Here is a 15,420-nt window from a genome sequence, read left to right on the forward strand (position 1 = left end):
CATAACTAACCAACTCAGGAGAGGATCATGACCAAAAATCTAAAGTGCAGTTTCTACTGAATGCATATCACTTTTGAACAATTGTAAAATGGGAAAAAAAATCATATGTCTGACCATCTTATAAAAATATTTCTACAAGTAAATATGTAAAACAGATATGTATGATTTAAACATGTGAAACTCAATAAATGCCAAAGTACAAACTGTAATTTTATTATGATCCCAATCTTGTGTGTGGTATGAATGTGGAAGTTTCGTTTGACTTGGAAAGTGTAAGATAATTGCAACCATTAAAGACTCATTTTCATCATAAAATATATTTTGTAAATATATAAAATATACTTTATGCTGAGAAAGAGAGATAAATGTGATTATGCATCAGAAAATATATTGCAATGTAGTAATTCTCAGGACTGTATTTTAAAGAAAGGGCATATTTGAGAAAATGATGTGATTCACAGAACTTTTTGAAAATAAGAAATCCTAACAGGAAGTGAGTGGATTAACATTATAACCCAACAGTAAGGTACAATAGTCAAATTTTTTAAAAAGTCTCCACAGATAATCTTTAACCTGCTTAATTTGCAAACAGAGTTGTAAGAGTATTGACTGAGTCTCTAGAAAGCAGGATTAACACTAAAAGAAACTCTGACTTTCAATATCTACTTAAAACAGCCAGAAGGAAAATTTTATAAGCAGACAAAAATTGATAATATTATATGCTCTGATACGTGACTATTGTTAAGATTATTCTTTCTAAAAACAGAAAAATAGAAACTTGTGCCATTTCAATCATTTGTCATTACAGAAAAATATTTTTAATGCAATAGGTGTTAAGTAAAAATTTTCTAAAATATTTTATAAACAATTGTTTTTTTATTCTTGTGAAACAAATTTGATTTTTAGGTTATATAACAACATTATTCTTTTAAACTAAATTATTAGGAATTTACTATTAATATGCACACATATACCTTAGTTTCATATATAAATATATAGTTTCATATGCATATTTATCTTGAAAGATATGTGTTCATCTATATTGCAGTGTTTTCATCTGAATACACAATATATATGTATGTATATATTAAACTAGGAGGAGTATTCAAGATATATGCTTATGTATCTTGAGATTTTCACCTGTATCTACCATCATCTTACACCATCCAGAAGAAAAGTTCTGCATTGAGCAACATTTTTACTCTGAGGCTCTGACGCCTTAGGTTTCAATGGATGGCCCTTGGAAGATTTAAAAATCAATATAAATCCTGTGCATGCTATTTGTGTGACTTTATAATGGGAGGATCTACAGTTTGTCTACAGATGAAGAACAACTCTTCAAGGTAATGGGAAGCCACCGGTTATTGGCAGTGGAATAGTGAGATGCACACATCACGCCATGGTATCTGCTGTAATAGCCCAGCTCTTCCACATAGCTGATTAATCTTCTTCAAGTTATTTAATATCTCTGGGCTTCAATTTCTTAATGTATAAAGTAAAGATAGTAAAAAGACCTACTTCAGAGGTGAACGTACCATGTAGTTAATGAAGCCTAATGGGATCCTGATAAAGTGTTCACAACACCAGATGTTTTAATCTAATTTGCAAAACTGTATACTTTTTTGAAAAACAAAAAGATGCCCCCAAATTGGATGTTTATACCCTGCCAAAACTGGATCCTAGTCTCTTTCACCTCAGTGATTATATTGAGGACTGAGTTAAATAATACATGTATATCTTTGGGAGTCTTCTTATAACACAGAAAATATTTTATTTGTGCTTGTTGTCCTAATTGGTATCAAATAGCATAGGCAATTTTCTTGTGTTTATTTTTCCAATTGCTATATGCAATTGAAAATTTCATATGTTAAATGGAATGGATTAGCAGTATTTAAGGAAGAGCTTAAATATAAATATTTAAACAGTTATCTCAGCAAATTGGGAAAAAGCAATAGTATGAAATACATTGTTTCAAATATTAAGTTTATTGATACATGCTTAAGAAGGGGCTAGCTTTTAGGATTTTATTGAGATCATGTTTTTATTTTACTGAAAAAAAATCAAGATATTCATTCAGAGAAAACTGTGATATCATGCATAGAAAAATTGCTTAAGTGAGATTTCACATACTTGTCAGCTGGCTATTGCCAAGGAGGATGAGAACTTACCAGAATTACACAAATCTTATCACATTTACACAGAATCAACAGAACTGTCAAGAATTTAGCAATGTATACAAAGACATGCAAATTTCTGAGTCATAATTTTACAATTTGGGGCACATGAAACCAACTTAACGTTCATAAGGTAAACCATACTGATATGACACCTATTTATAATTCATAATGCAAATGTCATCATACCTTCACATTACATTCCTAGAAGTTACAGATATAGGCTACTTTTATAAGCTATGATTTATCACACAAGGAATCACAATAAACATTGATTTGTGATTAAGCTCCACTTTTTTATTTTCCATTATTTTACTAATACGTATGTGTGTGTGCACGTGTGTGTACTAGTTATGAATAAAATGTACTCACCAGGAAAATATAACTTGTATTCCTAATAATAGGAATTCAATATTCCCCCTGTTGAATCATTGACTCAATATACTAATTTATTTTATGCTTCAAGAGAAAACAAATTTAAGTTAAATATGCTAGAGTTGGCTCTAGCCACAGCCTAAATCCTGAAGCAATTTTCATTTATACACATATTAAATTGGTTTTTGAATCACTTTTAATATGAGATACGTGTGTAGCATATGGGTGTCTGTAATGCAATTTAAAGTTTCATTCGGAGTAAACTGTTTCTTGCCTTTTCTGAGTCAATCATTAAAATGTCTAACAAATTAACTGAGCAACAGTGAGAATGGAGAAATTACTTAAGAGTTCTTCTCTGCTCAATAGGAATAGGAAAGTTAGAAAATTCTTCTGAAGAAGTGAGTTGAATGGCCATAATCACAGCGCCATTTCCTGTTTCACACTGTGCCCATTTAGTAGTGCAGAATTGGTCACCACGTTCTTTGCATTGCTTTTCAGAGATGTCATACGCACAGCTGAAGAGCTAAGGAGGTAGTTGGTGTTTCTCTCTGGATAGGACTTCCTCCCACAACACAGCTGGCTATTAAAATGTTTCCTGAAGCTTTCACTGAGGAGATAAAGCGCAAATGGATTGACACAGGAATTACAAAAACTCAGCACTCTGGCAACTAAGGTGACAATCATGTGACCTAGAGATGGGTCAATCTCCTTATAGTTGAAGGACCGGTAAAGGTAGAGAATGTGATTTGGAAACCAACAGAAGACAAAGCATCCCACAAAGACCAGCACAATTTTAGCCAGGCGTTTCCGTGTTTCCATCTGTAAAAGCAGAAGGAAATAGTCCCATTGGTTAAAATGAAAACAGAGTTTTCACATTAAAAATTTACACAAGAAGAGTGAAGCTTATGATAGCATGACAATACCTCCATAAACATAAAACATGTATTCTTTTTTCAACAAAATGATTATTTTAACAGCTTGGTAAAGTACATTTTGATCACTACACTATTTTCATTGAGTTTACATAAGACTAGATGGTAAATTATTACCAAATGGCTACGTATTCATGTTAAAACTGTGATCTGAAAACATTCTTATTTTCCAACTACTTTCCTTTTCTTAAATTTTCATTGTGTTCAGTATAAATATGTCGTTTCTGTTTGTATTAAGTACACCAAATTAAAGAATACAGGAATATATTCAAATTTAGATATTCTTTTAAAATCTGGGCATTTTAGAAAAAAAAATGATATATGAAAAAGGATTTTTTTTAAGTCTGACTACACAAAAAAAGAAAAGGAACTTGAAATTTAAATCAAAGCATCTGGAACACTATAAACATTACTGTTAGATCACTTTTACAAATGAAAATACATTTTCTTTTTTTCATCAAATTTATGTTATATATACTGTTTTATAAGATATATTTAGAGATGTGAAACTAGACAAAATTCAAATATCAAACATTAGTACTTTTATTTGTTCTGTTTAGTTATACATGACAGTAGAGTTTATTTTGATTTGTTTAAATAATCATGGATTATATCTAACATCAAAAGTCCAAGTTTGAACAGATATTTGTCCATTTTGCCTGAATATTTATATAAATCAGTACAATGGGGAAACATAACTTATCAAAAGACAATGATGGTAGACATCACATTTTTTTAGGTAGAACTATTCTTCATCAACTGGAATATTCCAGAGAAGACTAGAAAGTTTTAGGATTAAAACAGAGCTGACCTTGAGAAGCAACATGTGTGATCCAGATGTATCCCTGTGGCCTAATTTAGATGACTCAGCAATGTCCAATATTAAATCTAGGTTTTCCAGCAGTGTCCTTCCCAGCAGGTGGAATATGGGTACCAGAATTCCATGGCAATCTATACCAGGAGATTTAGAGTAGAGTAGGCTGGGGGCCTTGAGATGACTTCTTGGCAGATGACCCAGTTACCTCTGCCAGAGTTTATAGATGCCAATAGGCAAATTCACAAAGACAAGGTAGAACAAAAAACCATTGGGGCTGGGGTTGTGGCTCAGTGGTAGAGCGCTTGCCTAACTTGTGTGAGGCACTAGGTTCGATCCTTAGCACCACATAAAAAAATAAACAAAATAAAGGTATTGTGTCCATCTACAACTAAAAAAATTTTAAAAAACCATTAACAACAACAACAACAAAAAAAAAAGGTACGGGATGATGTTGTATGAGAAGAACTCATCTTTAGAAATCAAAACCCAAAACACAAATGTCCAATTTGAAATGGAAATCACATTACAGAAGTAAAATGTTCGATGAGCCTATGAGCTGGACATTTTGCCTTAGTGATGCCAGATACGTAGAATCTGTTAATTTATATAACACTCTTTAAAAACTGATTGACTTTTTAAAATTTTTAGAGCAGATGTGGTTCTTCAGAATGGTTATCTGTTAATAGTGGTTACCTTCCACTCAAGAAATTTTTACCAGTTTTTGCTGTTGTTAAAGGTGTCAGAGGGGACTGAGATTGTGGCTCAGTGGTAGAGTGCTTGCTTAGTACATGTGAGGCCCTGGGTTTGATTCTCAGCACCATATATAAATAAAATAAAGATCTATTGATAACTATTTTTTTTTATTTTAAAAAGATTCCAGAGGATCCAGCCTACTATTCTATCTACATCCCAGTAATTTTAATAATCTCAGATTAAATTTGTTTGCCCTCAGGCTGAGGTTGTGGCTCAGCGGTAGAGCACTCGCCTAGCATGTGTGTGGCCCGGGTTCAATCCTCAGCACCACATAAAAATAAATAAATAAAATAAAGATATTGTGTTCAACTACAACTAAAAAATAAATATTTTTTTTTAAAAATTTGTTTTCCCTCAGATTGGGAGCCATACTCTCGCTGTAATAACAACATCATTTAGAAGGTCTTTTCCAGAATTATACAAATGTGCTACTAAAGACTTTCCCACAAGAACACAATTTCTATCTCTTTGTGAGTCAACACAGTTTTACCTGAAATTAATACTGCATATTCTTTAAGAAAAGAAAAGCATATAGACACATATTATAATTTTTTAAATAGTATGTAATTTTTAGGGAAGTTTATATATTTGCATTAGACCAGCATTTTCAGCCCACTCTGGATTGATACTTATTCCCTCTCTGCTGCTCTGATGTTATCAGAGCTTCACATTCCAGCATCCCACTGAAGCTCTATCCTCATATCCCAGGCAGTGCCTATAGTCTTTTCTGATTCATCCTCTTCCCAGATCCCCTGTCAGCCTTAGTAGAATGATAAAAGAGACAAAAATTAGGTAAATTTGTATTAAATATGTGAAATTCTGGGATTTATAATGTTGCTGTCTGCATAAACATTTGTATGTAAATAAAAATCTTCAAAGATATTAATTTCTAATGCAGGAAATACAAGTCATAGTCACAGACACATGTAGACTGGATCCAGTGGACCTTTGCAGGGCTATTACACAAACACACACTAGAGATAACCAAAATCCCTTCTAGGTAAAGCCAGTGCAGGTCCTATGGTCTCCTCACCATTTATGGAACAGAGAGCCACGAAATACAACACAAATGGCAGTTGCTTATTCCGACCAACTCATTCCCAGCACACGCATCTACCAAGCTTACCTGCTTTTTCGTATGCTCGTTGTACTCTCCAGGAAGATTATGTGCACTTTTAATTAAAGTTTTTGCAATGTGGTAATAATAAATGCTAATAATAGTAAGTGGTATGAGGAAATAGACCAAAAATATGAGCACCGAATGAATCTTTGGATGTAATTCATCTGTCTGAGGGTAAGGTATACATGCTGCAAAGCTGCTATTATCCAAGCTGCCAATGCGTGCCACTTCTGAAAATACAGCTTCAGGAACTGCCAACAACACGGAGATCACCCAGATGCCCACGGCCTTCACACAGGTCCACAGCAAAGCTCCCGATGCCTGCACGTCCATGGGGTTTACTATGGCTCTGTACCTAGAAAGACAATTCATCTCGAATTATTTCCTTAAAAAAAATAAAGAAGGAAATATCACTTGGAAAGAGATACCAGTACTTCTCTTGCTGCCTGGCTCTTTGGTAGAGTATGGAAGAACTAAGTTCCCTGATGTTTCCGTCTCAAGTCTTTCCACTGATAATGAGTATGCAAGACAAGAAAAGAGAAAAATATTTTAAATTGGTATTTCTCTAATTATCTTCTGTTTACCTATTTCACAATTTTTTCTTCATCTATGCATACTACTAGATGTCTCACCTTTCATTGAGTATCATCATTTATTGAATTTTCTTGTTTAAATTCTTTCATTTTCAAAATTTTATTACTGTCATTGCTATAGACAGGCTACATCCATAAGACATTAAATGTCCATAGTATAATACAATTATATTCTACCTTGATATTGTATAGCTTCTGAGCCTCAGACCTCCAACTTTCTTCTTAAAGACAAAATAAATCTTAGTTACTAATCCAAATTGGAACTTTCTATAATCCAATCATAAGAATTGAAAATAGGGCTGAGGATATGGCTCAGTTGATAGAGTACTTGCCTTGTATGTACAAGGCCCTGGGTTCAATCTATAGCACCACAAAAAAAAATAGAATTGAAAATGGAATAGTATTTTCTTTATAGCTCAAATTTTTCTTTATAGCTCATATCAGCAATTCCTAAAAGTCTCTCTCATCCCACCAAAAGTACTACTGGTGGTCACACATCAATCATAACTAGTGATAAAGGATTCATACTCCAGGACACAACTTAGTTCAAAACTTTCTACAGCAAAGGCATTCACGTACATTATTGAAGTAATGATGGTGCAAACAAATCAAAATTGTATTCAGGCCTCAATTTATTCATTTTTGTATTCAGAAGCATTCTAGGTTGAAATCTGTCTAGGAGATAGGAAGATGCAGTAAAAAGTGATTTTAGTCAGACAAATCTGAATTATCATCACATCTCTGATATCCTTTGGGAAAATCACTTGAGATCTGAATTTTCTTCATTTGTAAAGTGGAGATAAGAACACTTTGCTCATTTTGTGTATATGTGTGGTGGTGGGGGAGATATTAGGAAAAAAGTAAAAAAAACACCTGTTAAGAGCCAGACAAGTAGCAGATCCTAACCATGTCAAGACTGTGTTCCTTCTCCTTATTTAAACTTGAATTTTTCTGATGCTCATAAAGGTCAGCATATTCCAAGACTCATGACAACCAGTTAGGTTTCCTTCTCTGGTCTGTTAAGATCCTACTCTCCACTAGAGATGAATAGCTCACAGCTTCAACATCACCCCCAGGCAGCCCCTCACACATCCTGACTCATCCAAGAGATCTTTCCAGACCCTCCATGGGGAAGGGTGCAATTCATATTTTAACCTAGAGGAACTTCCCATATGAAACAAAATGCAGAGAAATTAAAGGAGAGCAACAGTATAGCAATCACACTGAATTACATGTAGCATGTACAGTGCACATTCCCCAGGTTTCCAAAAATGGTAGAAAGTGTTACCTTCCCTTATTCTTAATTGCATATTCTTAAGGAAATGAAAGAAGAATTAAAATGAGCTATTTTTCTCTATTTTTTAAGATCAGATGAATACATTCAGAGGTTTTAATTTTTAAATTAGAGAGCACTGAGTCCTAGAAATAAAAATAGAAATGCCGGTTTCATCCCACTAGTGGATTAAAACAAATTCCATATCATTACTGCCCTATTTCTAAACAATATACTGTTTTTATTTATATTTATAAAGATTTATAAATTTGTTTATAAGCAATATAAACATATTTATAAATATATTTATAAACAATATACTTACTTAATACGTGAATTAAGTATTAATATCAGTTCTCAACATTCTTTTATGGAAGTTCAAGATTTTTCCTCCTATATTATGTTTACTCCACTCCAAGCCCAATGTCCTGATTTAGTCATTTGCATGGTGTTTATTAAATATAGGTGATACAAAATTATTGTTATGAAATCATTTGTTCACTTCAGAATAAAGTACTATACTAAGATCATATATTAGGATGTTCTTTCTTATTAGCATTTCTGATTTTCCTAGAGTTAATACTTGTTCATTTTTTCATTTGCATAATTTCCCATGTACCTGGATTTAGTTTTTTTTATATGTTCCTTTACCATCTTCCTGTATAATTGGAAGCACAGTTCTTTCATTTCAGTGCTTCTTCTTTCTTAGTTTCCAATTCATCAAGCATATTTCTACCTTTTTATGGTTTTACTTTCTAAGGTACTTTACTAGTTTTAGTTTTCATCCTTTATCATAAAGTTTTTATTTCTACTATAATACTTGTGTTTTATAAAAGTTCTTTCTTGTTTTCAAATCATTCTTTTTTTCATAGTGTCATATCGCTGTTATACATGTATTTTCTTATATTATTTATGAAATTCAAATGGAAAAAAATTAATCTTCACCTTCCTGCATAGTTCTACTTTTTGTTTGTTTTATCTCTTTGTGCTGGAATCTCTTCCCAAAAGTTAGATAATTATTGATTGATAAATCATATTTAAGAAACAAGTACAAAACAAGATTATAAATTATTTTTATGTGGAGGAAGATTTTAAAAAGGCAGATAGGTGATCTCTTCAATTAGATAAAGCCTTCTTTTTAGACTATCAAAAATCACAAATGGCATTCTGAACTCTCTCTGTGTATTTATAAAGTAGAAGAAAAATGTCATTTCTCTCCACAGCATGTAAGCACATGCTATTGTAGAAGCACTATCTTAGTTAATTGGGGCTACTATAACAGAATACCCTAGACTGAGTAGCTCATGAACACCATAGATATGTTTTTCACGGTTCTGGAGACCAACAAGTCTAAGATCAAAATGCTTGCAGATTCCATGCTCTTCCTAGTACATGCACAGTGACTTTTTGATTCTTCTTCACATGATGGAAGGAACAAGGGTCTTTCTAGAGTAATTTATATAAGGGCACTATTTTTTTTTCTTGAGGGCCCTGCTTTCATGACCTGATCACCTCCCCAAATCCCCACACTCAACACTATCACTTTGAGGGTTGGGATTTAATCAAATTAATTTGGGGAAGACATAAACATTCATACCATAGCAGGTATGAATAATGTATGCTGGGACACTTCAAATAAGAATTGAAACTGTAAATCATTCAATCTGATAAGATTGTTTGCAACAGATACAAAATTATTCACTTAAGAAAAGCAAGATTGGGACAAGGGTAAGACAATCTTTTCAAAAGGGAAGATGTTGAGTTACTTCTTGTGAGATAAGGAACTCAAACCCAGGAATCCTCTCTAAAGGACACGCATTTAAATGAAAGGGCAGTAGTAAAAATTCTATAAAACTAGAAACTGAAGTTGCAAATAACACAGTACAGTGTTATTATTAGTACTGAAACACAGCTTACAAGCATCAAAGAATGTATTATATACCAACCACTGTTGCATGTGCATCTTTGGAAGCACAGAAAATAAAAACTAAAACCATCTATTGCATATAAATATGGGCATGCTTTATCATATTTCCTTGAAATATTCATATAAAATGTGGGGAAAATGTCTCTCACTATAAAAACTGTTTCACTGAACTCTTTAGCACAACAGGTGTTTGTAAAAATTTACATTTTCCCTTATGAATAGTGTTAGAATGTTATCCCTAACTGCATAGTAGAGAATAATTAATCAAAAAAAAACAGAAATAGAAAATCATAATCACTATTCATGTATTAAGTATCAATGAAGAGATTTCTTTGTCAATTCCTATTGTGAATCTTGCTATCTGTGTACAGTCTAAATTTAATGTAAAGAGGTAATTAAATTTAATCATAATACAAAATTATATTATGTTTTATCTCTTACAACACCTCAAAATTTCCATCTCCACATTTCCACAATATTTCTAGTTACATTATCTCCTTTTTTTTCCTTTTCTTATTCAAACTTTAATTTATCAGGCAGGGAAAAAAAAACAACAAGAGTCTAAGAGTGAACTATATGCAACAGAAGAAAGGGCTTTCTCTCTGCTGTATCTCTAGTACACAATATAATACCTGGCCCACAGTACATCCTCAATAAGTGACAATGTTGCCTGAATAAAAAGATGATCTCTTATTAAGACCAACTGTGGTAGAATGAAGTAGGCATCATTAGGTATTAGGTAGAAGTGGAAATGGTGGTGAGAAATGGAGAGAAGGCTAACAATGCTTAATATATGTCCATCTTCAGAATCACCTAGAGAACTGGAAAAGAAAAGATAAAGAGTATTATTAAGTTTCTCCCCAGATTTAGCAATGCAATGTCTACGAAATGAGATTTTGCATTTATTAAGATTTTCAGGTGATTCTGAATACCAGCCAGGCTTAGAGATGATTTTTCAAGACAGGGTACAGCTATGGGTATCTTTGCCACAGGCTTCCTACAAATTGATCAGTGCAATGGGTGCACATTTAGCAGCTGCACAGAGCAGTTAGAATCCTGCAGAAGCTCAGTATTTGAAGAATCGGATGCCTGCCTTTAGCATATGTTACTCCATGTTGAACATGTTATTCTTATTTTGCAACTGAGGAGTACACTGCCTTGTGAGCATAGGTATTGTGCTGTTTTATCATCTTTCTCCAGGTAAAACATTTGGGCATAACAGATGCAAGGTTAGTACCCAGGTGCCATAAACTCCAGCTGTGTGCCTGCTCTCCTTATTTATAGTCCCACAGGTTTCAGATCAAGGTGGATGAATAATCTTCAAAAACTATGGAGCAATATAAAGCATGGCAATACTATAAATACTGTGAGAATCATACAGCAGCTTCCTAAGTCAGGAAATGATGGTCCTAAGGAAAGAGAAAAGAGCTGGATATGATTGAGCTCAATGGGTTAAAGACATCTAATTTCTAGCAATCAAATATAACAACCTTCACTTGATAACAAACCAATGAATTAGGTGCAGAAATTATGATTCATCCTATTTCTGTGGTTATATAAAAGCAATTGAGTTCTTTCTATTAAAAGCAAATTTTCCTTCCTGAGTTAGCAACTAGATAGCACTCAGAAAATTTTATAACTCATATTTTGTGAAGTATGGGTCATCTTATACTTTTCAACTTTTATTTTTCCTACCCATTTTTATTTCCCTTTTTATGGTTTCCTCCCTTTTATTTCTGTTATGTGTTGTTTGTGGATTTTTTTTTTCTAAGTTGCCTTAAATTCCTCAGAACAAGTTGAAAATAGACAAAGGTAGATTGTGGTCCAAGTAGAGGATAGCCCACATTTCTTTAGCATTATAATTAAAATATCTGTGCTATATGCACAAAGTAACTTATATGCATATAAAACTAAAAAAATACTATCTATATGAAGATTTGCATTTTTGTAACCCTAAACAGAGCAAATTTACCTGTGTGCCTCCATGACAATAGTTTGAAAAAACTTGTGGGAATTAAATCAAGCCTTGGTTTTTGCTACTGTCATGTTCTAAAAAGAAAGTATAATAATAGAAATTCCAATTGTGTCACAGCTAATCATTGGTTTGTTAAAATAATTAACTAGATTTTTTTTTTTTTACTTTTTAATTAAAGTGGTTCCCATACAGAGGAGCACCTAAACTAAAAAGTCACATTTTAGTTTTGGAAGTCAAAGAAAATTTTTTAAAAGATAAAAGTAAATCATTTGCACAAAAGTCACCCAGTTCTCCAGGAGTACAGTTTTAGAGTATATACTACATGAACTAAAGTAAATCGTTTACAGTTTTTTAAAAAATAATGACTTTCAGCTTTCCACTGAATAATATCTTTCCTTCAACAAAGTGTTGGTGAATGCCCAAGTTTAAAAAAAGGGTATTATTGCAAATACCATCAAATTCAGTTCCAGACTCATTTTCATTAAGAATTTAATATGTAAATTAAAGAGGAGAGTTAATTTCACTTTAATTATCCAAGATGTTTATCTAAATAGCTTAATTCTTCTCCCTCCCCCTTTTTCAGGGAATTTAGACCACAGCTCCATGCAATGACACCTAATCATAGAGTTTGTCCCCTGCCTGACTTAGTCCTCGTGCTAAAACACCCAAAGGCATGATTCTGGATAGCAGCACTGGATTCTGGGTCAGGAGGCCTAGAATTTTCCTCCCAGTTCTTTCAAGTGGATTTACATTCCCTTAGCTTCAATACATACACATGGAAAACCAGGAGGTTGAACCAATTAATCTGCCAGGTATAATAATAGACATTTCACATTGTTAGAATGTAAAAAGTGTATTGGATATCAAAGACATATTTTACAGCATTGTTTTATCTGTGAAAAATAATATAACTTGACTTCAGATGTTAAATAGGAAGAATGGGGAAAAGCATCTGGCTGAAGAACATTTATTATTCTGTTTTCACTTCGATAAATAGTACATAATTAGTGTGTGTAAATGATGCTTCTTCTTATTTGGAAAAAGAAATCTAAAACATATCCCTAATACTAAAGCAGACATTCTTAACATATCAGAGTATTTCCCAATTGAGTAAGGAAAGTACACTTTTAAGGTTTAGGCACACACAAAGGGATCCCACAAAATTGTTGCACTTCCGCGTGTTTGTTCAATAGGTTTTCTATGAAAGTGATAATAAAGATTCTCAAAGTATGTACAGGAGTAGAGGAACTAGGATAGACAATATTAAAGGTAATGTCATTTAAATTATTTTACTTAACTTTTTGTAATTTTTTTCAAGCTTCATATCTCAGTCCTTTTTGACTCCACTTACTCTACTTCCCCCATTCCCTCTTTCTCGTTCCCTCCCTCCTTACCTCCCTCTCCACTCTCAGCCTTTCCTAGTGTCCTTCCCACCCTCTTTCCTTCCCCACTCCCCAACCACCATGTCCTCTTCTCCCCGCAACACTCCATTGCTACCTGTGGTCTTACCTGTCTGCGCTGAGGGCAGTGAGCGTGAACACAGACACCCCCACGGAGGTGAGCTGGATGGCCGGGATCAGTTTGCAGCCCAGCTTGCCAAACATCCACTCATCAAAGAAGTAGCGCGAGGCGTCCACCGGGACGCAGGTGAGCAGAAGCAGCAAATCCCCCGCCGCCAAGTTAGAGATGAAGATGTTGGGGATGCTCCTCATGGCGCTATTGGTGACGAAGATCTTCACCAGCATGATGTTGCCCAGCAAGCCCACCGAGATGATGAGCAGGTAGAGGGACGGAATCACACAGCGGACCACCAACTCCGCGGTGGTCCCGTCGGAGCCCGGCAGGAAATCTTTTTCTGACACTTCGGGAACGAAATCGCTCTGATTGGCTCCGATGAACAGGGAGAGGTTGGGGAAAGATTTGGGAGGCATGATGTCCTTTCCGGGCGAGTCTACTGGAGTTTTCAAGCGTCCGGGTGCCCCGTGAAGTGCAATGCACACTCCTTGGGTTTAACTGATGCCCCTCTCGCCCTGGCAAGTTTTCTGCTCTCGAGCAACCCGTCACGCTGCGGTGTCCCTTAGCACACAGAGACTGGAGAGAAGTCGGTCCACAGCTCCAGAGTTGCACTCTGGCAGGGGTTACATTGGCCACCGCTAGCTCAGAATTAAATAAATCAAGCAAAGCAGTGGTGTCTCTGTTCCGTCTTGCAGTGGCTTGTTCTTGCTGATAGCAAGCGGGGAGAAGCCCTTTGGCGAACAAAATCTGTCACTCTAGGGTTAGAAGCACCTGTCCCACTGTTCAAGAGCAGCAGCAGAAGTCACCCTGGCGCTGTCCAGCCTGCCAACGCTGAAGCTATGAGAAGCAGCGCCCGCGCGGGCCACGGCCACTGTGTGTTCGTCCCACACTTACACACTCAGCTCCTTTCCGCACGCAGGTCCTGTTGTACGGAACTGGGAGGAAGCTGAGCCCTTTCTCTCACATTGCGTCCCTGTATAGTTCCATTCTTACCCGCCTCCCAGCGGGAGGAGCCCCAGGCAAGAAGTTTGTGGATCTCTGATGATTTGGGAGCTGAGTTAGCAAGTCCTCAGTGTTGAATTTAGGAAGCAAACAAGTGACTAAGGGTGGAATAAATGAATAGAACCCTCTTCTCACTCTTATTTCTATCATATTCTTTTCTTACCTTATATATATATTTTTTGGTGGGGGGGGGGCAGAATAGAACTCTGGGCCTCACTTGTGCATAATAAGCAACCATCTATCACTGAGCTACGCCCCTCACCCTACACACTTCTTATATGTTAAGCTCAATCTAACCACCATTCAGAACGAGCAATCTGATCACCAGCCTCCAAAGAAACCTCTATGGACCCTGTTTTCATCTTAACTTACTTTGCTTGTTCTTGTACATGCCTTCTGGTGCACATGTGAATAAATCCCAGGTGTGAAATTGCTAGTCACAGTGCTTATGCACCTGTAGGAGAACTGACAATTTTCCAAAGTGAATTACCTACCTTTTTTTTTTATTTTGGAAACTCACTTGCTAGAATCTATTAATGCAAAATAAAGGTGTGTTTTACATTGAGTACTGACACTCCTAAATAAAAATCTGATACTTTTTTTTTTCTTTTGATACAAAGTCTCATATGAACTCAAACTCCTGAGCTCAAGTGATCCTTCCACTTCAGTAACTGGAACCATGCTGAGAGCCATAGCCAAGTAGGAATGACATTTTGGGTTGAAAGGTGACCCTGCTCAGGGATTAGGGCGGCTCCAGGTTTAGGATGGATCCTGCTGGAATAGGGTGGCTCCAGGATTAGGGCCTATCCTGCTGCCTCAGGCACCCACTCCTTTAGAGTTCCCGTTGAGTTCTCGCAGGGTTCTGAGAGTATTGGTATGCAGAGCCCGGCGGAGGGAGTGTATTTTCCCAGAACATGTATGTAGAATGTCGGTGAGAGTTCGGGAATAAAGAGTTGCTGTTTGA

General features: G+C 35.3%; 1 protein-coding gene across 1 annotated transcript; it reads right to left on the reverse strand.

Moving 5' to 3' along the window:
- Positions 1-2,966: 2,966 nt before the first annotated feature.
- Positions 2,967-13,870, reverse strand: NMBR (neuromedin B receptor; the record flags this gene model as incomplete). The annotated part of the gene is made up of 3 exons (XM_081296225.1): positions 2,967-3,368; positions 6,178-6,526; positions 13,449-13,870. The coding sequence occupies 3 exons, from the start codon at positions 13,868-13,870 to the stop codon at positions 2,967-2,969; spliced, it is 1,173 nt and encodes a 390-aa protein (XP_081152351.1).
- Positions 13,871-15,420: the final 1,550 nt, after the last annotated feature.

Source organism: Spermophilus citellus (genome assembly GCF_964194105.1).
Source record: "Spermophilus citellus genome assembly, chromosome: 5".
Taxonomy (NCBI): domain Eukaryota; kingdom Metazoa; phylum Chordata; class Mammalia; order Rodentia; family Sciuridae; genus Spermophilus; species Spermophilus citellus.